Raw genomic sequence first — 24,491 nt, forward strand, 5'->3', positions numbered from 1 at the left:
GGAGGAGAGGTTCAAGAGCAACAGGGTGAGCTAGTTCAGACGGGAGAGACTGAGAGAGAAAGAGAGCACGAGATGGGGAATCTGTCTGAGAAAGGTTAACAGGGCTGAGTGAGTGAGCAGAGTGGGAGTGCAAAAATGTAAAAGTGAGTAGGAGGGAAGAGAGAGAGAGAGAGAAAAAGAGAGGGGAGAAAGAGTGTCTGGTGAGCTCGTCTGGATGCCTGTGCTCATTCTGCTTTCTCACCTGCAGTGTGTGAGCATGACACAGGACACACAGGTGTGTGTGGAGGGATGACTGATGGACATGCGGCATGAAGACTAGAGGCACAGGTGTGTGAAAGAGGCAACATGTAAGTAAAACCAGTTGATTTTTTTTTTAAATGTATGCATGTAATGTTTACATACGCATCATCTTACTGACTAAGATGATTGTGGTGTGTTTGAAAAGATGCCAGAGTCTGACAGTCACAACCAGAGACTGAACTTCGTTATCTACCTTCTTCACAGAAGGAACCATTAAACTGACCAAGAGCAATATTGCCACTACCGATATGCAAATAGTTTCATCCACAGTCCTGATTAGCTTCAGAACGATGGCAGCAAACACATAAAACACTAATGTGTTTACATGTCATTTCCCTCAGATAGGCAGGCTGTAGTGATCAGCGTCTCCTCTTATGGACGCAGAAGGCTGCAGAAGCCTGACATCACTGGCATGTTCGAGTCATGATGTGACCATACCTGTGCAGATCACACTGTGAGAGTGTGGAGCCCACACAGCTGTGCTATTTGAATGAATTTACATGCAAACTGCAGGCGTTCAGCTGACAAACACTTGTCACGGTGAGAGTGTCTGTGCAAGACGGACTGCTCACACAGGGACATGTCTGTGTGAGGACGCAGTCTGATCTCACACAAGTTTGTATTCCCGCTCACATTAAGACTTTGTGTTGACTTGCATTCATTTTTGTCACTGCACTTACGGCTCATGCTGACATTTTTCCTAACCCTGACATTAACCAAACCTTCATTCACAACTTAACCACATCGTTTGTCATTAATTGTGATAAATTTTGATTTATTGTCACAAAAAATTCCAATTAATAATAATTAAAAATGCCTGAAGCTGTTCACATTGATTATTTTTCTATTTTTCTCCACTGTTTATCAATGTCAATATTAATAAATTTGGACATTTGTTTAAATGCAGTTACTGTGAGCAGCTTAGTGCTAATGAAGCGCATTACAAGCATTTTTCAAGAGTCGTACACGTGTTTGTGGGGTTATGATTGGTGGCCATGCAGAAAAAACCATAGTTAACTAACATTATCAGAAGTATTGAAACATGACAGTCCAGATCATCCAACACTAGCCATCGGTCTTCGAAGGGTTGGTACGTGTCCCAGAAACGCTCCTCAATAAGATAGGTAGACAAGTACACGCACACATCACACACCCCACCTCATATCAGAAACTTACAGGGCTTTGATAAAAGTTGTCACTTTTTCCTGTTTTGTGATGCCTCAACTACAAACTGAACAAACTCTGTTTTATTGGGATAGTGGATGGGAGCGAATAATTCATCCAAAGCATGATCAAAACCCATTTGTCCTTGGAGTCATCGAGAGGTAAGACACATCCTGGACAGATTGTCAGTCCATCACAGGGCAACATAGTCACACAGCAGGCAACCATGGACGTACACTGACAGCTCAGGACAATTTAGAGACTAACTAACCTAACAGTCATGTGAACCCACACATGCACAGACAGAATATGCAAACTTCATGCAGAAAGACCCCTGGCTGGGATTCACATGCATGACCTTCTTGCTGCGAGGCAACACTGCTACCAACTGAGGCACAGAAATGATACAAAATAACACAAGGTTTTCAATTGAACTTAAGTTTTTCAGTATTTTTTAAAAGCCACCTTTCACTGGAATTACAGCATCATGTCGGTGAGAGGTTTCTACACAAGCTTTGCTCTTTTACAGACAGATATTTCACTACAAAAACAAAACTTTTGTAGAGAAATAACACATTTTTGGCCTAGTTTCTAGTGGAAATATATTATTTTTCATTATTTTTCTTGTTGACAATTACTTGTAAGTTAGCTTTGCCTTATTTCAGTTGCACTAAAATATCGGCACTAGAAACTATAGACGCTTGGTAAGATTTTGTGTTTTTGCAGTGTTTACCCAATTTTGATTTGTAAAATAGCTAAAGTTTAGCCAGACTGGAATTTATAATTATTTCTTGCAATGGGTCCTTGCCACTCGTCCATAAAAGCCAGATTTGACTGATAGATGCCACGCCAACAGATTTTCCCACCTGAGCATTGGATTTCTGCAGTTCCTCCAGAGCTGCCATGGGCTTTTCTCTGTTACTTTTCTCATTGTTGCTGTACTTATTCTCCCTGCTGGTTAGTATGGACAGCGCAAAGAGAAAATTTCTCATGAAACCTGCTCTTACTTTTATCTTATATTTGATTAGCTCATTTAATTTAGTCAAATTTCTTAAACATTTGCATTACTGCTGTGTAATTTTTTATTTTGCAATTTTTTTTTTTAATCAAAATAGGTTTCTCTTGTAAATGAGATCCTGGATCTCAATGTCTGCATTTTCATTCGTCTTAAAATTGCACAGATTGGTAAAACGAAATAAATTGATTTCAATAAACATAGTTTTTGATTGGGGTTTTTTTTTGTGGTTTTTTTGGGCTATCTCAAAATAGTGCATTATGCAAAACTGCAACAGAAATCCTTTTTTCTGCATCACATGAGTCACATGATCAGCAACCAGATGCTACTGCTGGCAGAAAAGACAAAGACAGGAAGTGATAAGAGGATCGTGGCGCAGCAGGATTTTTAAAAACTCATTGCGCAAACAAACTTGTTTGCAATTTTAATTGTCTATCTTATTTAATAAAAACACAGCTATTGTGAAATTGTGTTTTTTGGACATTATCGGAATATCGGCAAAGTTTCGCACACATTTGTAATGGAGCAGCTATAAAGCCAACTTGTACAAATAAAGGTCAAATGTTTTTTTTTATTTTTTTTAAATACCTTAACATTTTAAAGTCTGCAGTGGAGTGACACTCTTTCCATGAACAGAGCTCTGTGAGATATTCAAAGGTCAAGATAACATTTAATAACCTAACTCTGCTTTAAATGTCTTCCATGGTTTATTCTTTGGTCTTTATGATGCTGGTTGATCTCTAATGTTCTCAGCCGAGCCTCTGAAGTCTTCACAAAAAAAGAAATGTAAAAACAATTACACACCTTCCCGTGTTTTCTCTTCTTAAAAGCGTGAATCATTTTTCAGTCACTTCATCACTGCACTCAACGTCACGTTGAAATCTTAATGAGATGCTGCAGGTTTTGACAGCAGGTGTGTAAGGGGCTTGCGAACGCTCTGCCAAGGTCTTGATGAGTCGAGGTTTGTGCATTGACAGGCTGTAAAAACAAACAAACAAAAAAAACGCTATTATCCACGTTTACCTAAAAACACGACACACAGTCGTTGATAGTAATCCACTGTGGTGTTTCTGGCCATAAGGTTGTTATATTCAACCCACCAAAGTGAGCTGACTCACTGTGCGAACGCTAACGGTAGATGAAGAGGATTCAGATGTATTTACCACCATATGTTTATGTCGTCATTTTTTTGTTGTTTTTTCTTTTTCTTTTCTATTGGAAAATGTTACTATCGCAACCTCAAGGGGTGTGAAGAAAAAAAATTCTAATCTGACCTCTGGCTTCACACCCACTCCCCACATTTTTACTCTGCCTTGTTCTCTCCGCACGCTTTCCTTCATCAGCCACACTGCGGGGCACTTTGTAACCATAGTAACTTCTCTGTTTTTCTTCTTCTTTGTAAAGGAGTTGGTAGATGTCCATCAAAAGAAAGAAAAGAAAACTTTCAGAACAGCAAATTGTGGTTGGAAAGCTGTAATTTGAAGCTGATGGTGAAGTTATTGTTCGCACGTCAAGGGGATATTTACAGGCAGTGATCTAACCGCATGTTACTTTTTGTTGGGGGAAAAAAAATTCTCTCACTCTTTACAAGAGGAGAAAAGAGAATCTCCTCTTCTATTTGCAAGGTTTGACATATCGGGAGATTATATAAAACTTAATGACAACAGGATGTGAGCAAGTGGCAATTTTAAGCTGCCAATATTTACTGAAGTAAAGGGGGAGGAAGCCAAAACAGAAAACCAGCATGGAGGAAATAATTATTCCCACATTAAAAAGAATAACTGGAACTTGCACAAACATGTTTCACCATTTCTTCCTTTTTCTGAGATCTGTTGTGTCTTTCTGGGTCATTTTATTTCCAGATTTTTTTCTGTTCAGAAGAAGATTATGGCTAATTTAGTAAACTAGCTAACAAAACCCAGATCATCACCCTTTCAGTACCATGCCTAACAGTTAGCGTGATATATTTCTGGAGCTGTTGTCTCTCAGCACCAGGAAACCTTTTCGATTTCTAATGACATGAGTCCACAAGTCTTGCTGTTCTTTCAGATGCAACTTTACAAATTCAGCCTGCGCTGCCATGTTATCTTTTATTAAGATAAATTCTTTGCTTCCAAGGAATCAATAATTCTTATGTTTGCTTTTCTTGCAAGAACATGAACTTGTACGTTTACTCACCGAGGCCTGCAGAGCCTCGTAGCTTTGTGGGGATTTTTGCAATTTTCCTGTGTTTCTGCAAGCTTTGTTGGGACGTCCCCAGCTGGCAACATCAGCAGACACGTTCAAGCTTTTGTCTTGTTTATGATTTTTTTTCTCACTGTTTGATCAGACACTACACATCTAAACCAGAACAATTGCCGTCCGAGATTGTGCAAAGCTGGTAGAGACATACTTTTGAGGACTTGCAGCTGTGACTGATTTGCCCACTTTTCAGATTTCTCTATCTAAAGATTTTAAAACTCGTGTAATCATGGCTTGTCACATAAAGCATTAACATTCCTTGGATCATGGCTGCACCATAGAAAATGCATAAAGATTGAAGAAAACCGTTGCAAGTGATTTCCCACAGTATTGTTGATGCCGTGTTTTTTCCCTACATACTAATAATTCACTTTTAAAACCCTACACTTTCTTGTGCCTTCATGAAAGGGATTCAGTCAAACTTGACTAAATGAAACTCATCAATATTTGTCTCCTTTGCCTATAGATCAAGATGACCTCGAGTGTGTGACAGTCGCCAAGAGACTAATGGCGGATTTGACACACGATCTCCGGACCAGCTCTATCTCGGCAGAAGGCAATGTATTCTTGGAGTGAATGACAGGCAAGGTGAGGCGATGAGCTTCACAACAAGCCCGGCTCTGGTCCCACATAGGGACAGCCTCCCGTTCAAGAAGAGAGACCAAAGAGTGAGCTCCCCTCAGCAGCAGCAGCTGCTGCAATGCGACGCCACAAACTTCAAGGCGCCCTATCCGTACAAGAGCCACGCTGACTTAAAGTCGAAGCACATGGGTCTGTTTCGGCCTGTGCCGAGGCGGGTCACGGCCCTGTACCAACCCTGGATGCAGATTCAACCCTCTCCCAGGCCCAAACAGCACGTCCCGTCCGCCTTCAGAGAGCACCACGGCTGGGCAGAGTGGAGAGACTTCAGTCCTCTGCCTCCCGGATGGGACTTTTCCCATCAGTACCAGCTGCAGAACCATTTATCCGGAGCACGGGCTCTCCACTCTGGATATCCACAATACGTCTCTAGAGTCAGCACGGGGTCTCTGGTGTCCGAGGGTGTCCAGAGGGGGAGCAGAGGCTGGGAGAGGCTCAAGGTGTTAAAAGACAAAACCTATGGCCCTCACAGAGGTCCGTATGCGAGGAGAGGGGAAAGAGGAGCTGATGGTTTGCAAAGGGCTGAAAGAGGAGTCGCTTACCCACCTCACTCCACGCACGAGGACAACACTTTGAAGCACAGTTCATTGTTCAACTCAACAAAAATTACACCTGGACAATCCCTCATGAAAGTTTCCCCCGACAGCCTCCATGGCGAAAGCTGCACTCCCATGAAAGAAAACAAGCAGAGGCCTCCGGTGGTGGCCCCGTCCACCCCCACCGGCCCCAACCGCTTCCCCTGGCTGCTGCCCCACTTCGTCGCGGGATCTCTGATTGAACTCAGAGACGGCCGGCTGAGGAGGGTGGAGAACCTGCAAACCGAGGACTTCCTGCTGGGCTCTCTGGCCTGTCCGGACCTGCGCCTGAGCTGCTGCACGGTGCAAAGCATCTCCCCTTCGGCCGCCTCCTCCTCCGTGTCCCGCCTCCTCATCCTGCTCCAGGAGCAGCAGTCCCAGGTGAGGGGAAGCCACTCTGTGGCTGGTTGTTACCATTACGGCCCCCGCACCAGCAGCTGTTAATAGTCCTTTTATACCTCGGCAAGCCTCTTTCACTTCATCGCAGGTCCAGGATGAATCATTTGAAACAAGTTCTTTTGAAAACGAGCCAACAAAAGAAGCAGATGGACACTTTCCCAATAAATGTCGGTTTTAGTAACCAAACCCCGCCAGCACCTCCTGTAACATCCGCCCACAAGTGCAGCTGCTGTTCTTAACATAAACAAGTCAAACAAGAACAAATGTAATTGTTAAACACAAGTGGTTTCTCCAAATTGAAAACAAAAATTAGACTTTTAATTCCAAGCTGCCGCCATTTGTAATGTTCGTTTTGGTCCTGTTTGTTCAGCTAACTAGTATGGAGAGTGAAGGAGTCCACGATTAATAAATGAAGACAATGTTACCCAAGCGACGATTGAAGCGGTTTAGTCTCGCCAGCAGCGGGAAAATAATTCAAGTTCTCAAACCCAGCTCTTATTTCAGCAGTCCACTTCCGCTCGTCAACAAGCTAATTGCAACGTTAGCTAAATGTTTAGCTAGCCACCTAAACATTTAGCCAGCTAGAAATGTTTGGTTTGAGCTAAATATTTAGTTTGTTGGACGAATATTTAGATTAGATGTTATGTGTTTAGTTTGGAAACAAAGCTTTAAGTTTGGAAAATAAATAGTTTGTAAGCTCAACTGCGACATTTATTTATATTGGTTTTATAAAATTTACATATTTTTTTTATTTTAAATGTTTCTTATGTTTAAAATGAGTATTTTATAATGATGCTGTTTATATATATTTTCATTTTAGTCTTTAAAATACCATGATATGCGCATAACTACTTTTTTGTGTGCCTCATTCTGTCATTTTAAAATGATAAATCAGAGTTTCTGATCAATTACTCTGAACTTTAGTAGCTTTTTTTCACAGTATCTTTTCACTCTTGCTTGAGTAATTTCTAGCACGGCTAATTTTTCCTTTCACTTTAGTGAAAATATAACAGTGATGCTGCTATTAGAATATTTTGGTGCTTGGGGGTGTGATGGCAATCTTTGACAGTTTCCACTTCCTGCCACCAGGTGGCGTAAGTGCTGTTTCTTTAACTTCACACATGAGCTGTGCTTCCCAGTGTCATTCTGGTGTCAGGGAAAAGAAAACACAAAACCAGACTGGTTTTGTGTTTTCTTTTTCCTGCAGTGAAATGTGACTGTCACCAGTCCAGATATCAGAGGTGTCACAGCTGGTGTGTGATTGTGCAGTTTAATAAGGATTTCTATTTAAAGTAGGATGTCTTGTTGAATCTGGATGGGATTTAAGTCAATTTTGCTAAAATATTGACAATATTGTTTAATTGGCTTTTATATGTGTGTGTGTGTGTGTGTGTGTGTGTGTGTGTGTGTGTACGTCCTTCCTTCAGGAGCTGGTGGATGTGTACGTGGAGTACCCTTTCTTTGTGCGCGGGCAGGGCTGGTCGTCCTGCAGCCCCCAGAAGACGGCCCGTCTTTGCGGCCTGCAGTGCCGCCAGCTCAGTGTGGGAGACGTCTGCTTGGCCCTCACGCCCGTCTCCGCTCCCGAGCCGCTGCCGTCAGACTCCCCACAGCCAAAAATCGGCCCCAAGGAACCTGAGGACAGGCTGGATTCCCCAGAGGCAAACACTGCGCTGTGCAGCCAGGTTCTACCTGAACTGAAGGAGCTCTCAGGGGAGCAGGGAACGGGGATGAAGGCGTCCCGCAGGAGGCACTGTTCGGCCCCGTGAAACTCAACCTCTATGGACAGTCAGCTATCATTGGCTGTCCAATGATATATGGTGCCTTGCAAAAGCATTCACACCTTTTGAACTTTTTGACACTTTGGCACATTAAAACCACAAACTTCAGAGTAATTTCCTCGTGACTGACCTATACAAAGTAGCACAAAACTGAAAAGTGAAAAGAAAATTGTCAGAGGTGGTTAGTACTGGTTACGTTTACTTGAGTAACTTTTTTAAGGGAAAAAAAATACGTAGGAGTAGTTTTATAACTATCGCTACTCTTTCTTGATCAAATTTATTTTCCATTTAAAGAAACTGACTTCAGAGATAAAACAGTTTTAGATTTCTGCTGTGTCTGAGCTAACGTTTATGCTAATCTGAGCATAATTACTCAGCACTGTCATACTGCTTAAATTAAATCCTCGTTTTTACTGTGTCCCCCAGCAAAATGCCTCTGGAGCCAGATCTGGTGCACCAACACTGGTTCCAGTCCAGGGGCCCACGTCCTTGTAAATCTGGCCCCGGTGGTAACACTTGGAAATTGCTGATCATAGTCGGTCTGGCTGAGCTTTAAAGCTGTTCTCATAATAATAATTGTCCAGAATTTGCGAAGATGAAAGGGACATGGCACCAAAAAAAACTCTCAGCTGTAATTGTCGCAAAAACTACAACTGCAATTTGTTTTATTTCTAAAACAAAAACAAAACATGGAAACCACAAACATTTTCTTCTTGGTCCACCACACAAGCTCCTAAAAAAAGGCATTTGTGGTTGTAGCGTGACAAAAATCGGAAAAATTTCAGGGGTGGGAACGGTCTTGTAAGGCACTGAGGATCTGGGGTTTCTTTGGATTTGTGCTGTGATCAGCGTATTGTCTTTCTACCTCTTGCTTCTGTGCTTGACTTGTCATCTTTATTGGCTTTTAAGTAGTCTCAGCTAAAGAGGACAGCTACACTGAGCTCACCTCTCAGGGTTAAAGGTTAAGTAATATGTCGCTAAGTGATAACGGAGAACCAAAGCATGAACTGATGTTGCCTTGGTGAGTTGCACTGCTCAGATTTAAACTCCTTTTCTTGCAATTCTGACAATATCTGCTCCTTCGTGGGATTTCCGCCTCTCAGGTCTTTCACTGGATCTAAAGTTCAGCTCTCTACTGCCAAATAACATGTGAACCAACTGAATCTGTACTGCAACACTTGTAAAGCTTCGTTCTACCTCTCTCTTCAATGTAGGATCTGTGTTTCTGACTTGCGTGGGCTGTGACACCATGGAAGCACCAAGCAGAGATACTTGATTTATTTTTTTTTTTCTGGTTCTTTCAAGTTGAAATTGTGTAAAAAAAAAAAAACACCACCCAAATCATTCTTAATGGGATGAAATTAAAGAGTGAATCACGTGGCTTAATCTGTAAGTCTTTATCTCTCTTTGTTTTCATTTTGTAGCCGAGGACAGCTGGATGAAGAAAGCATTTCTGATCTGATTTAGATAAAATGGGAAAATGCAACAGCGACGAGTTTAGTGAAGGAATTTCACTGGAGTTTGGAGTAGGACGAAATATCAAGTGACCAGTTTTCAAAGAGGGCTGGATTCACTTCGAAAACATAAAAACTGACGAGCAGGTATAGTTTTTGATATGGTCAAAAACTACACGCCAAACGCATCCGACCCTTCACGTTTGACGAGTGTGCACTTTGAACATTTCGTGTGTCAAAATCGCTCAAGCCGTTGTTTTCCATTGCCGGCCTATTTGTCGGACATATTGGATGCTCTTTACATCCAATATGTTGATTTCATTCATTAGGTTGAAATCACGCTGCGTTCAATGCTTAAAACGCGCCTCGACGCCCCTCCACATAGACTTTGAATGCAAGCCAGATGCGCCTGGCGCTCAAAGTGCTTTTGGTGTGAACGCAGCAGAAGAATATAAATATCACTAAATCACGTTTTCAGCTGCAACCAGTAAATTTTTTGTTGCGTGCAACTATGCAAAGCGTAAGCGCTGTTAGAAAATATAGCTGCGCATGAGGCCAAACAGCAATGTTGAAGTTGAGGCCTAATCCAAGACCTCTGAAGGGATCTCAGCTGTTTTTCTTTTATATCACCAGGTCGGCATCTGAACTGTAACTCAAAATCTAAGAGTTACTATTCATTGAACTATTCCATGCTTTTAGTGTTAATCTGTTAGTCTTTCTCTGCACTCGCAAAAGAGTATATTTTTTTCAGCATCTTTTTTTTATTTTTGCCTAAGATTGAGATCAGTCCAGGTTTGAATTGCTCAAACCTGGACAAATGGAGAAATTGAAGTCCAGCTCGATGGACTCCTATGTCACAATTTCTAACCATCCTCTTCCATTTGACCTTTTGTTAAGGTTTGCAATAATTTCCATAGCTCACCAAAGAGCTGATTTGGTGAACGTCTCCGCAAAGCTAATTCACAGAGAGGTTTTCAGTCCACCTTTACTTTGTCTCCCAATTCATTTCTTGAGCTCCTGATTGAGGAAATAGCACCACCTGCAGCTTTTCGTTCAATAAATTCTTCACAGAGCCCAGGAGCAACAGCAGATTTTCCATATTGTTCTGCAAACAGACACACATGAACTCTCTGAGCCGATAGGGTATTTAGCTGGTTCCAGCTACATAATTAAATCTGCTTAAACGTATTTTTTGTTTTTGCGCCATTTCAAACCCAAAAGGACCTTGTGTGAGTGTTCTTGTAGATAAAAACACCGCCTGCATCCGCTGTTTCCATTTGACCTTTTTAATCAGGCAAAGTTAAACCTCTGCAGCTTTGGTTCGACACTTCAGGGCAGCTGTTGTTTACAGGTAATGGACACTCTATAAAGATGAATCACCGCAACTTTGTCCCTCTACACTGCCAGGTGGAAAACATATCATCAACTGGACTTAATAAAGAAAACAGGTAAGAGCCTCCCACTGGGTAATTACAGCATGGATTGCAAGTTTCAGCAGGTGACAAGTTATTTACCCTCAGCAGTGCGATGAGCAGCATCTCGTTTCTTGGAACAACCCTGCAAGAAGTCACATCATAAAAAATATGGCAATGGGCTTCAGTAAGCTCAAATTATTGGCAATGCAAAGGCAAATGACTCCTGGAACTACTGAAATGGAGTCAACGACTGTCCAGTGCGTCTTTAAAATTGGGATCAATATTAAGAACAACCATCATTCTTATGTAAAAAATATTTTTGGACAAAATTATCACGATCGTTTTCTTTCATAGAAAAAGATTATTTAAAGCTGAATTATGGTGCTACATATATATACATATATAAAGATGTTTTTACATATTTCATAACAAATGAAACAATCAAACTTTTTTTTTTTAAAAAGTTACATCCTGTGGCTTTAAGCTTTTGATAAAATTAACCAACTCAAGGCTATGTTCAATGGTAAAAATAAAAACATTTCCACACACACAAGGTGAAGGAAAATCAGGGGATTGGAATTAAACAGCCGAGTCTCTTAAAAAACAACCAATCATCCAAGAATTCATTGGGTTCAAATTGTGCAGGAGTAGTTGCATGCGGTTAAACCTTAATTCAACAGAGAATCTTTGGGACATGCAGAGCAGTGTGACTTTCCCATCGTGTCTAAAAGATGGAGGGGAAAACGTTAGGCAAATCTGGACAAACTGCAGAGGCTTTCAGTGCAGGAAAGCTAAAGGCGATCCGGTGTGACTAATGTTTTGGCTGGGTAGTGTGGGCAGCTGTCAAACGTCGCACACCTGACCCAGGAAACCCAGATTCATTCAGAAGACTGGACCCTCCGCTGCAAATCCAGTATGTGATGCTTCAGATCCAATCTCTGCAAACTGCTAACTTCCTCTAAGATTGGTTTGTGCTTGAAAAGTCTGAAATGTTCTCCTTTTAGACATAGTCCGCTGTAGCTGCTCCTTGTCATCGCTATTCACCACTTTGGCCCAAGCGTTTGCAGACCAGAGTCCATCTTCTCTTGTGTCCAGCCACTCCTCTTTCTGCCTCTTGACATTCTTTTACACTTGCAGAAGTCAAGCTAAAGGCATTTTTTAAAAAACCCTTTAATGGCAGCCGCAGGCTCTGACCACCATGTTGCGGTACTTCTTGAGGATGACGTTGGAGCTGTCGTCAAAGTACAGCACCGAGATGCCATTGAGCTGCGTTGGGGCGCAGCAGGGCTGGGGGACTGTCTCCGGGTTGATGAAGTGCACCTGCAGTTAGAGGAAGTACGTGTTAATCTGCAGAGGCTGCTGTGAAACTGCCAGCGATCAGGGACTGTTTGGGACTTACCAGAGTTTGCACGATGGCGTGGTTGGTGGCATTCATGTCGGAGTTGAGAGGGAAAGCACACTCGCCCTCACAGTAATACGCAGCGTAGCCCTCCGGCGCTATTATCCAGTCCTGATCGGAGGAAAACCACAACCACAGTCACTGACGCCGCCTACGATCAAACTGCTTGTGAAATGATATCCTTTGCTTTTTACCTGCCATCCTAGATCTCTGAAACTGACATAGAGCTCGTGTTTCTTACAGCCCTCTTTTGATAATCTGAGGGTATCTGAAACATGCAAAACCAAAGTTTTAGCACAAAACATCAGGAAGGCCTTCGCTCTATGCTGCCAATATTTCACATCTTAAGTACCAGTCCCAGCCTCTGCTGCTCTCAGTGCTTCTTGGACCGCCTTCTGTTGTTTGGAGCGGTTTGACTGCCGTCCTTTTTGGCCGGAGGCCGAGCGAGCGCTGCGGAACCGCACCTCGTTGACTTTAAAAAAGACAACGAGGAAAGGCTGCTTGTCTTTAGGCCCGCTCCCAGTCAGCAGTCCAGCTCTTTGGGGATTTCTCTTCTGGCCTTTGCAGGGCAAAATGTAAGTCATGTACAGCGCATGTCAGCAACATGGCAGTTCAAAGTGCTTTACATCATAAAAACATTGTGACCAATTTCTCAAAAGTCATCATCAAACAAATACTAAATATGTTGTCAGATTTTTTTCACTTTTGGTAATCAAACAGGATATTAGACCTTTGATTCTGTAATTGTTCATCAGATGATAGAAGGCCAACTTTGTAGTTGTCTTCACTTGTCGATGACGGTTCATCACTACACCCAGATTTCAGGGTTGATTGCTAGTTTCCAGCTGTAATGACAGAAGCTGCAAGCTGACTCTTGATCTTTCCTCTTTAGCTCCAAAGATGATGAGTCCAGTTTTGTTTTTGTCGGAAAGGTGTGGCACATCCACATACTGACTCGTTCTCAGCATCTCTTCAGTGCATGAATGGGTCACCTGATGACGTTGTCATGTAGAGCTGTGTGTCATCTTCATAGTAATGATAGCTAATCTTATTTTAAAGTATAAAGAACTGGCTAAATGTAGCAAAAATACAAATCTAAGTTCCAATAAAACGGGAATTATTCTTCTACAGTAAATGTGAAAAATGCACAGATCATCTCAGATCATATGAACACTATTTTATAACCCCCTGAACTTCAATAATTGACTTTAATGGTGATATCGGACAAAGTTTGTTGGTATTTACACAAAGAACTGGTAGTTATGGTTCTACTATTATTAATATTACGGCTCTTGTTGCTACCAAAGCAAGAAAAAGTGCAAAAATGAACAAAGTAGCTTTTATCCAGATTCCTTTTGCATTTTCAGTTCTGGTTCCATGTTTCTTCTGTAAATACAAACTTTGTGATGTCGGTGCTGAGCGACAGCGGGTACTGACCGTGGTTGTCCTCGAGAACCAGGTGCAGTCCCAGGTTCTGCTCCGGGCTGAGCTGCCACAGGGTGCTGGTGGCGGTCAAGTCAAACACAAGCCATCCGTCATCCGAAGCCCAAACGTCTCGCTGATCCAGCAGCAGCAGCGCCACTTCGCTGGAAGAGCAAAAATGTTGTGTGATAGTCAATTGATAACGTTAATGTTTCCACATTTGGGGGGAAACGTCAGCAAGATCAGCAACAAAGTTCTTGTTTTAAAGCCGGTCGACTCCACTCAACCAAAAGAGAGAAAAAAGGTTGCGGATGAATAATCTAAACATAATCTCACATTAGAAACCTTTTACTCTGAAATAAACTCACTTGGTCTTTAAACTTGGCAAACATTTTCAAGTAAAAGATGACACATGCAGCTTTTTATTGCTGAGAACAGAAAAAATATTTAATTTTATACACCAAGATAATTGAAGATCTAAACCTTTCTTGGGTTGAGAAAACATGCAAGACAGTGATTTTTAGATACCTCCTTTATGTAACAAAAGTGAGCTTGTCCTTTAAAATGTATTTTAAAAATTGGTGTTTAGGTTATAACATACAGTTCTGGAAAAAATGAAGAGCCCACTGCACTGAATCCCATTGAAAACCTGATTATTCCACCAAATATTGATTTCTGAACTCTTCCTGAGTTAAAACAATATTATTGTTGTTTCTAAATGAATAATAACTTGCTTTCTTTGCATACTTGAGTTCTGAAAGCGCTGAATGTTTTTTATTATTCTGACCATTTCTCATTTTCTTCAAATAAATGCTCAATTTCTGGTTGGAATTTCAGAGACATGTTGTCAGTAGTTCATAGAATAAAAGAGCAATGTTGAATTTATTCAAACATAAGCGTATAAAGAGCTGTATATATAATTTTTAATTTTTTTTTAAAAGCTAGCTCACTCTCCAAAACCAGTTTTCACATAAACAGCAGTTCAGCTCTCAGACCTCTTGTCTTTGTAATGAATTTCAAAGACAACTGAGCTGCTTGCAGACGCCAAGGTGACTTGTCCTGCTGCCTTCGGGTCTGTTTGGGGTCGTCTGTGAATGACAATGGTGTCATTTTACCAGCATCGTCAGACTCACTGACCCAAATCAAACACCCAAGTACTTCTGGCACCACAATGATCACCCTCTTTTTATGGAAATGAAGGTCTTTACTCTTATTCATGCTGTTGGTTCGGTCCAGACAGAAAGACCGAATATCACTTTAGAACAATTTAGAATTAGTTCAAAATGCGCATGTTGTACGCAGATGATGTTTTTCTTTAACGTTGATATCGTAGTCGCATCAACTACAAAAAATGTTGCAACAATTGCAGCTACAAGTCTCTGCAGCTACTGTATGTCTCCATAAACTTTGCCCATCGAACTGATGTCCATTCCTTGTTGCTGAGCAGCTAAAGGTCTGAGATAAAGCTAAAGGCTAAATAAAGCATCTCCGAAAATCGATCTTCAGGTTAGATCACTCTCCAATGCTAAACTGGACTTCAGTCTCAATCAATCTAAATCTATCCATGCGATTCCCGTTGTTGTTGTATGACTTGGTACGAATGTTAGTTGAGACTTTTCATGGGTTTCTTTCAGCTTTTCACCACTCTTCTGTAAAAGTCGGTTTTCTTAACCCATTCTCAGGTTTCTGCAGCTCCTCCACCGTTACCATGGACCTCTTGGCTATGATTAACGCTCCCATTGGTCCACCTGTCAGTTTAGGCAGAGGGCATGTTTGTGGTTGTGCCAAAGTCTTTCCGTTTTCAGACAGCGCTACGTTAAAAGTCCAGAGTTTGGGATTCTATTTTACAAACCCAACCCTGACTTAAACTAGTCCACAACTTAATCCCTGACTTGTCTGCTGTGCTTCTTAATCTGGACGTTCTCTGATTGTTCTCTAATGAGCCTCTGAGGCCTTGGCAGAACAGCTGGATGAGTGGATTCAGATTCCCAATGAAGTGGCTTTTGAAGACAGTCGGTTGCATTGGATTTTGTTTTTCGAAGAAGTTCAGGGAAAATAATTCGTCTTTTAAGATGTTTACAAGTGGAAACCAGGCATAATTTGTCTTATGATTAATAATTAGTCAGTACTTTGTGTTGATACACTGGCGGCATGGATAAATATAGTGCAAGAATGACTTCAGAAACATGTTATATAAATTAGTTACACGTTTGAACATTTTCTCCAGTAATTTTTTTACCCTTTGCTTGTGAGGATAACGTTTCAGTCTTTCTATTGTCTAACTAGCCTTTTGTATGTGTTTTCATTTAAAGACCAAAAGAAAATATAGATTAAAAAAAAAGGTCATTACTGAATCACCCCTTTTGAAAAGAAAGAAAAACCCTCGTCAACGCAAAAGAACCAAAAGGGATAAAAAAATATGCTGTCTATTCCATTGGAGAAGAATTCCACAAGACAATTGCTGATTGTTTTGTTTCAGCATGAAAGAAATGATTGCCCAAATTGCAACTTTTTACAAGACTTGCTCCACAGAGCAGCAGATTTACTGGGACTCGGGAGGCGGGGGGAGCAAAGCAAAAAGCTCAAGATCTCTTTCATCCAAACGCCACAGCAGCGGTTGAGCTCCAAGCGCTTGAGGTTTTGATTAGTCCGAAAAGGTGCAGTTTTAGGAGATGCTCGTCGAGCTGCAATTAGAGAAGGTATTTTGAATACCGAAAGCGGCGACGAAGAAGCAAAACAGAAGCTGGCAAACAAAACACAGTGAGCGAGACGGGCAAAAACGGCGGAGTAACTACATGTGACGTCCAAGGGATATTTGGTGTCACTTGTGGCGCGAGGAGGGCGGCGAAATTGCAGGTCTCCTGAGAACAGTCCTGTTTGGATACCGAGGCCAGAAATTGCTGCGGAGAAAGTCTCCGTGTTTTCTGCAATTAACACTAAGGTCTGTCTGCAGGAACATTTGGGCTCTGACGTTCAAATGCTTATCCGGACCACATGAGGGCAATCGGACAAACCGATCCGACGTTTAAGCACTTTAAAGGTCGCCTGGAAAATGTTCCCCCAATCGTTTTGCTAAGCGTGAGCGAGTTAAGGGACTTCACTGCTCTGCCCTGCACACTGCTGGAGTCCATCCAGTCTGGGAGAAATTAAACATATCCTCGTGTTTGCATCCTGTCTTTATTTTTTATTTTTTTAAATTGCGATAAACAAGTCTGGAGCTCGTTTAAGTCAGACCCAACTGATTAAAATCCCGTCTGTTCGACTCCAAAACTGCCGAAAGTTTTGACACAATCATCAATGAGAGAGGGATGGAAAATAAGATGCCTAACTCTCTTGTGGTTCGTACTGTTGGGGCGTCGATGAAATGTGCTGAGCAGGAACGAAGAGTGTGACACCAGGACATGTTCACCTGTCTGGAGGCTCCTGGAGGACTTGGTAGACGCTGACTCTGAAGGTTTCATTCCCGTCACGCTCCCTGATGAAGTCCTTGTAGATCCTGAACTCTGCGGCAGTGATGGCCTCGCCCTGTGGAATACGGGAAACGTCGAAACGAAACGCCTGCGTGTGCGGACGGACCAGGAGGTCACGACCCCTGTCAACTGGCAGATGGAGAAAGGGACAAAGGGACTGATTAAAACTTCGTCCAAATGACTATGCCACCACTCACATGCTGCTTCTCTTCAAAGAATTAGCCTAAAATTTATTGACCTCATTCCCTGGCAAACAGAAGCTTCCCCACAGCATGATAGTACCAGTACCATGCTTTACCTTCAAAATGGTGTGTTCAGGATGATCCACTGCCAGGCCTCGTCTCTTCAGAGAGCCTCGCTCTCCACATCTGCTGTTTCTCTGCAAAGAGCCACTGGAATTTCTTGAGGTTTTTGTTTGTTTGTTTGTTTGTTTGTTTTTGCAACTCAAGCTTTCTTCCTCCCATTTTTTCCCCTTTAAGGCAAAATTAGGTTCTGCACAAATAATCTCCACAACTTTGACTCTTACATGATGCTGTTGTTTCATCAACCTTCTCTAATAAAGCCCCCAAGCATTTACAGATCTGCGAACAATATGTTTGCATTACATAAATGTGTGTAAAAATAAATAAATAGTATTAATAATAATATATTCATTCATTCATTTAAAAAAAATTGTTCCATTAGATTGCGAACTTTTTAAAATTTTTCTTGCAATTTTGTTTGCAAAGATTGACTTTTTCATAGGAAAAATGTGTTTAAAAAACGAATATTACAGAAAGATTTTATTGTTTCCCAAGGGAAAACTGCTTATTCATCGACAAGCTACTTTATCCAGTGTGTTGCATATAAATAAATACAATATTACTTTTCATATACAAGTGATAAATTTTTTTTTAATTATATACACTTAGGTTTGATATTGTAAGCAACTTAAATATGACTAAATATATGTGAAAAAAACTAGATAAAAATAAGACAGGGACAAGCATGCACATTAATCTACGAATTAATACATAAATTACTCCATGGAAAACTTAGATTTAAAGACTCAAAATCAAAATCTGCAGGTCCCACAGGATATTATTATTATTAATATTATTATTAACGTTTTATGCAAGTTAATTTTTTTTCTAAAATCAAACAAAAATGTACGTTTTTTTTTTATTAAAAAATAAAAACAAATTTCCTGTAATACACACGTAAAAAAGTTGGTGTTACACTTAATTTTTTTTAAAAAAACATTTTTTTTTTTAGAAGAATTGCAGATTTCTGCAGCTCTGACCCAGATGTATACCGACAGACCAAGAGGCAGATAAATCGCTTTGGATTGAGAAAGGTGGTGACCCCAAGTCTGCCCCATAAAATCCCAAATGAGACACATTCAATCGTGTGTGTGTGTGTGGGTGGGTGTGTGTGTGTGAGGGGGAGCATATGGCAATAAAAGGCGTAATAAAAAGCAGTTTATTATGGTGAACCAGTCGGTGGTAAACTGTTGTTTATTTAAACGTCCCTCTGCTGGGTGTTCCGCTTGGAAGCTCTCTGTCAGAAAACAAAAACAAAAAAGAAAAATCCAACTTCCATGAGTGGAATGACTAATGTAAACATTATTTAACTCAACCCCCCCTCCACACACACACACACACCCCTTATATACCACTATGTGGGGTGGAAGGAAGATAAAAACCCATTCGTGGCTCGCCTTGGCTCTCCGTTTGAAAATCGCACACATGTGCTGACCACAAGAAAAGGCCTCGCTCGGGCTCTGCCCGGAAAACCGCAGCAGCAGCAGCAAGTGCACTTCCTCGAACGCGCGACACAAAAGTACGGAAAGCCACAGGCCAATTTCATGCGCGCCCTCACCGCCCGGGTCGGCGCCCACCACACCTCCGTAATCATCTCGCAGTGCGTCGCCACGCAGCGATTTCCTTTTGATTGGAGAGAAGAAAAAGCGGAACAGCGGTAACCGGTGGCACCGCAAAGGTTTCCACCCATCCTGAAGGGTTTTTTTTTTATTTTCCCCCACCAATGGTTAAAAAAGAAATAAATGAAAAGCAGGAAAAGCTGGGAGATGTTTCTTCAGTAGAGAACTCTCTGCCCCCCTTCAGTCTGAAGCACCAACCATCCATCCATCCCCATGACATCATCCAGAGAGCCAGTGGGCGGTTTGTGAACACCTGAGAAGAACATCCTCACATCTTCTCCTGGCCAAAAAAAGAGGAAGAAGAAGAAGAGAAGAAAATCCGGAAGGTTTCTTTTACGGCACCACACGATGACTCACAGTCCTCTGAAAACCCTCCTTAACAACATAAAAACACACACATGCCAGGGGCCCTGAGTGCCGCATTCTGAACCCTGCGAGTCATTTGTTTGACCGCAATTAAATGCTGCAGGGGGAACAAGGGGTGATTTTATGAAAGCAATAATTGCTTGTAAGGACTTGGTGTGTTTACGTTTGGGCCCATTAGCTGCACAGATCAGACCTCAGATATGCAAACTTCCCTCTGGGAGACATTTCGACACTACAGATCGCTGCCGAGGCTGCGGGGCCACACAGCACCACGGCTACAATGAACCTACATGGACGTTTCTCTTTTCTTTTTACAGTAAATCAATTTCGTCGCAAAGTCGGAGGTTGTAATTGCATGTTATGAAAGGTTATTTGATAAGTGAAGTGAATTGTGAAACTTCTTATCGACGCGGAACTCTGTCTCAGTCTCCTGGAAACTTTGACAATGATGTTCATCATACAAAAAACCCACAAGGACCATTGAATAAACCACGCATAAGTTGAGTAATAAATAAGTACGTGCATGAAGTTTTATAGCACAATTAAAGTAAATATCAAAATGACCCATTTTGCTATGGTCTAAGCTTGTTTCTCCCTGCTTTGGTTCAAAAAGTATTTCTCGATTCTTCCACAGCTGCGTCGTCACCAGATATCATAAATTCATATGGTTCATGCAGAGAACACTGGGTGACGTTTTCAACCAAAAATAATAGGTTCAAATGACTAAACAGTCTTTCAATTGTTAGGATTTTCAAGGAGTGATTCTGAAAGGTTATTCAATTAATTGACCCCTAACATTATGAGACAAATCTCAGGTTATGGAGATTTTTTTCTTTTTTTAGAAAAGTAGACCAAATCAATTGTTACAACCAGCCTTAAACCAACGGTGTTTATGAAATCCAACCGGAGGGTGCTGGTTTGTTAGATCTCCCACCAACTGATTACCGCTTTCCTGACTTTGCTGCGCACCCAAGTGTTTATTTACAGCGTGCCTGTTTGCCATTTATGCCCCATCTCAAATCATCAGCAGCATCGGCGTGTCACATTTGGAAGGACGTCTTGAAACGATTGTAAAGCCACCAGGAAACAATGCCTTCAGTCAGATGCGGTGGAGAAAAACAGCTGGGTGAAGAGAGCTCAAAAGTAGAAATGCCACCCAGCAGTTGTCTATATTTTGTCTTTTTCCTCCCTCTCCTGCCTCAGCACTCTCCAAATGTGAAACCGCATGAATGCGCCTTTGGTGTTTGGAGACATATTTCCAAACACCAACATCTCGTTAGCTGAAGTGAAAAGTTCACCGTTATAGCTGCGCAGAATGGGACGTTCTCACGACGTCCGATTGTTTTACCGTCGACTTAGGGCGTACATTTTGAATGCTGATATGAGGGATGGCAAAAACTACATTTCATTTTCTTCACCCGGTCCACGCCCCGAGGCAGGTTTGCTGGTGTAACAAAGCAAGCACAAACACCATACCGCCTACTGCTTCCCCCACCACACACACACGCATACACACACTTCAGAGCTTTTCGCCTCTAAGGCAAACAACTTGGATTCCTGCCTTTATTAACTCAATGCCACTTCGGTTTCATCTGTCACTGACCGGTCACAAACCGCTGGAGCAGAATCCAGAGCGGCAGCTCTGCAAGAAACTCAGTTACCCGTTAGGCTGTAAGGTTGAGCAGAGAAATCAGATGTATGCATGTGGCCACGAAGTGTGCAGCATGGCGACAATTTATCGCAATAAAAGCAACCCAGAGGTACCTACTGACACACTGCTAACAATTCACAGGTACATGTTTTGAAAGGAAGTCCTTTAATTATTATGAAGTACCAAGAATCAATGAGAACTGCTTTCTACCATGTTCCAAATTCATTTGAATTTGGCCTCAATTATGTGAAACTGCGTGACAGCCTCCACATCCTCAATATCTGATAATCCTTTAAAGGGGCACTATTAAGTAAAATTGATTATTTCGAACTTTACAACATGTTATAATGATATCCCCTTATCAAAATCACACCTGTGGCGTTGCCTTCGTTCTTTCATGCATGTTTAAGAAATCCTTTAATCTCCCATGACAACCACGCCATGGACATAGCACCGCCTTCGAGAATGAAGCTTCTCCTCATGAGTGTCCTAGCTCACCTTCAGCGCAGCTATCTGTCGTATCTCCCCCTCTCAGCTCCTTCAGACTAGCCAGCAGCAATTAGCAGGAGCTGTTCATATGATGAGCACTTTAATCAAGCTACTTCTCAGTGAAATGTTGGTAAAAGCATCGTTTAAGGGATAACAGAGGAGCCGTGTTGTGTTGACTTCCTGAAGGCAGAGTTTCAGAAAGAGTTGGGGTTTTTAAAGAGACAGAGGCCCAGTTTCAAGGCACTAAAACACAAATTCAGACGTCTTTTGAGTCATATTAGACACCTTCAGCATTTCTACAGCAACTGAAGGGAACATAGTTACTTGATTGATCTATAATATGGCACTATGTGCCTAATAATTCATGATGCTGCACTTTTAAGAGCAACGGAATCAGGTGCTGCCAAGTGAAAATGAGCAATTGTGATCACCTCAACAAAAGGGCAAATGTTCTGCTTTTGATTATCTCATGAATTAACACAACACCAAGAAGAAAAGACAACAGCGTGAGCACTCATAGAGGAGAAATTCAACACGGGACGACTTTTATGATCACAATTACCCTTCACGCAGAAAGATGATTTACGAGCAGAAGACATTTGAAACCATCTTCCCATGCGTGGAAAGCCCATCGCCAGAATGTCCAACTCTCTTCAAACATCACTGAGGACGTCAAAAAAGTTGAACTGAATGACAGTATGATTACAAAGAACTCCAAAACCAAGAAAGTTACGAAAGACAAACGTCTATTTTAGCAGGAATGCCACAACAAAAGAGTCTCCTCTCCAAAACGACTTCAGGGCCGAACATTGTGGGTTTTGCACAGCTGCGTTGTGATGAACCACAAAACCTCTGGAACAATGTTCTTTGAACTGCCGGGTCCCCAAAAGACGAGAAGCCTGGCTGCTTGGAGCGCAGCCTGCACCAGGTCCAACACACACATCCAGCACAGTGGTGGAGTGCTGATGATGTGGGCCTGGGCTCTGGAACTGACTGGGAAATGACCCAATCTGGAGACTGATGGATGTTTAAAGCAACAAAACAAGAAAATCCATTGATCATCCATCCGTTTTCTGAGCACCCTTCTCCCTAATGGGGTCGGGAGGTGCTGGTGCCTATCTGCAGATGCGTTCCGGGCGATACGCGGGGTTCACCCTGGACAGGTAGCCAGTCTGTCGCAGGGCAACACAGAGACAGACAGGACAAACAACCACACACAGTCACACCTACGGAGAATTTGGAAAGACCAATCAACCTGACAGTCATGTTTTTGGACTGTGGGAGGAAGCCGGAGAACCTGGAGAGAACCCACCATCACAGGGAGAACATGCCAACTCAGTGCAGAAAGACCCCGGGCCGGGAATCGAACCCAGGACCTTCTTGCTGCAAAGCAACAGTGCTACCCACTGCTCCACTGTGCAGCCCTCCATTGATCATAAATTCAGAAAAAAAGGAGTTAATCTGAGGTGGAATAAAAGTGAAACTGTGTGAGTGTACTGCTGTTAAAGAAAGCTACTGAAATTTAGATTTTCCTTGTTTTTTCCCCCACATTCCCACATTCATATGGCTTCATCAAAAGGTTAGTTTTTTAAATTATTATTTTCTTCTGCTTTAATAAATATATATATATATATTTTTGTGATCTTACACAAAACCACTGACAAATGACAGAGGATGTTCTTTCTTCACCTCTGAAGCGTTTAGTTGTTCTTTATGGATGACGTTAGGAAAAATAAAATAATGGCCTGAGAAGGGATTTTATTTATTTATTTATTTTTTATGGTTTCTTTTTGTTGTTGTTGTTGTTGTTGTTGTTTTGCCTAAATCATATTTTGGGTAAAAAAAAAAACTGTGTTTGCCTTTTGTTTTTTCAAAATCACTTTTGAGGGTGAAAAATAATTTAAAAAATAATAATGTTACTAAGCCCATCATCTATTAAATATTAACCTGCTGTGACGTTTTCCAGACGAAACATCTCCATGTCTCAGCCTGATTGTTACGGCAGCAGTAATGGGTGTGAGCGCTCACCGAGGCTGACGAAGCTCATCACCGTGTCCGCGTCGTCCAGGAAGCGGCTGTCCTGCGGGCTCACCGCCGCCGACGCCCGACCCTGCAGGGCCGCCGTGTACCGCGGGTGAGCGAGCGGCTCTGCTGCCTCCGTGGACACGGTGTTGTACAGATCCAGCATGAACGTCGGCGCGGCGCTGTGATCGGCGTGAGCGAGCGGCCGCGGGCGGTGCGGCAGGCCCAGGACGGAGAGGATCTCCCGCTGGATCTCCCTGCGCTCCTGGCTGCGCAGTCTCCGGTGGATGAAGCTGGAGCGCACCTCGTTGTCCACGGAGAAGTTGGAGAAGGAGACGCGCGTGGCCGACGCGCAGGATCCCCAGCACGAAAGCACCAGGAACAGAGCGGCCGCCAGCATTTTTTATTTATTTATCTTAAATTGCTCTCGAACCCTCTCCGAACTTTTGACGCGCGGCTCCGATCCAAAAGGAGACGCGATCTGATCCACGGGGGATCCACGGACCTGTGCAGAGAGTTAAAAACACGCCTCCCTCTGCCAGCGCCGTGTGTCACTCATTCGTTCACTCATCCATTCATTCATTAATTCATTCATTCACAATCCCCAGTTTGCGCGGCAGAGTGGAGCCGTGATTCACCCGCGCGCGCTTCTCTGGCGGCTCCACTGGGGAAAAGACTTTTTTTTTTTTCTTTAATTACGGCGCTGCGTCAGAGGAGGAGCGCGAGCGGATCAGAAAAGGACCGACACGCGACACTTAAGCAACAACAAAC

The 24,491-nt window shown here is 42.3% G+C and overlaps 2 protein-coding genes across 2 annotated transcripts; one reads left to right on the plus strand and one right to left on the minus strand.

Annotated features, from left to right (window-relative positions):
- The first annotated feature begins 247 nt into the window (after positions 1 to 247).
- LOC129358250 (uncharacterized) lies at positions 248 to 9,396 on the plus strand. Its single transcript, XM_055027155.1, has 3 exons — positions 248 to 347; positions 5,187 to 6,315; positions 7,761 to 9,396. Exons 2-3 carry the CDS (start codon positions 5,317 to 5,319, stop codon positions 8,097 to 8,099), a joined length of 1,338 nt encoding a protein of 445 aa, XP_054883130.1. The 5' UTR covers positions 248 to 347; positions 5,187 to 5,316; the 3' UTR covers positions 8,100 to 9,396.
- Positions 9,397 to 10,855: 1,459 nt separating this feature from the next.
- LOC129358491 (bone morphogenetic protein 7-like) lies at positions 10,856 to 24,491 on the minus strand. The gene is made up of 7 exons (XM_055027580.1): positions 23,727 to 24,491; positions 17,211 to 17,400; positions 13,817 to 13,965; positions 12,732 to 12,938; positions 12,574 to 12,647; positions 12,380 to 12,490; positions 10,856 to 12,300 (listed from the first exon to the last, which is right to left on the minus strand). The coding sequence occupies exons 1-7, from the start codon at positions 24,118 to 24,120 to the stop codon at positions 12,151 to 12,153; spliced, it is 1,275 nt and encodes a 424-aa protein (XP_054883555.1). The 5' UTR covers positions 24,121 to 24,491; the 3' UTR covers positions 10,856 to 12,150.

Source organism: Poeciliopsis prolifica, unplaced genomic scaffold (genome assembly GCF_027474105.1).
Source record: "Poeciliopsis prolifica strain line A6 unplaced genomic scaffold, Auburn_PproV2 SCAFFOLD003, whole genome shotgun sequence".
NCBI lineage: Eukaryota > Metazoa > Chordata > Actinopteri > Cyprinodontiformes > Poeciliidae > Poeciliopsis > Poeciliopsis prolifica.

Bases quoted from the DNA above. Each gene is read 5' to 3' on its own strand.
- LOC129358250 (XM_055027155.1), top strand. From the start codon at position 5,317: ATGAGCTTCACAACAAGCCCGGCTCTGGTCCCACATAGGGACAGCCTC. The intron at 6,316-7,760 runs GTGAGGGGAAGC...TCCTTCCTTCAG, and splicing joins TCCAGGAGCAGCAGTCCCAG to GAGCTGGTGGATGTGTACGT.
- LOC129358491 (XM_055027580.1), bottom strand. From the start codon at position 24,120: ATGCTGGCGGCCGCTCTGTTCCTGGTGCTTTCGTGCTGGGGATCCTGC. The intron at 12,648-12,731 runs GTACTTAAGATG...TGCATGTTTCAG, and splicing joins AGCAGCAGAGGCTGGGACTG to ATACCCTCAGATTATCAAAA. The intron at 12,301-12,379 runs GTAAGTCCCAAA...CTCTAACTGCAG, and splicing joins ACGCCATCGTGCAAACTCTG to GTGCACTTCATCAACCCGGA.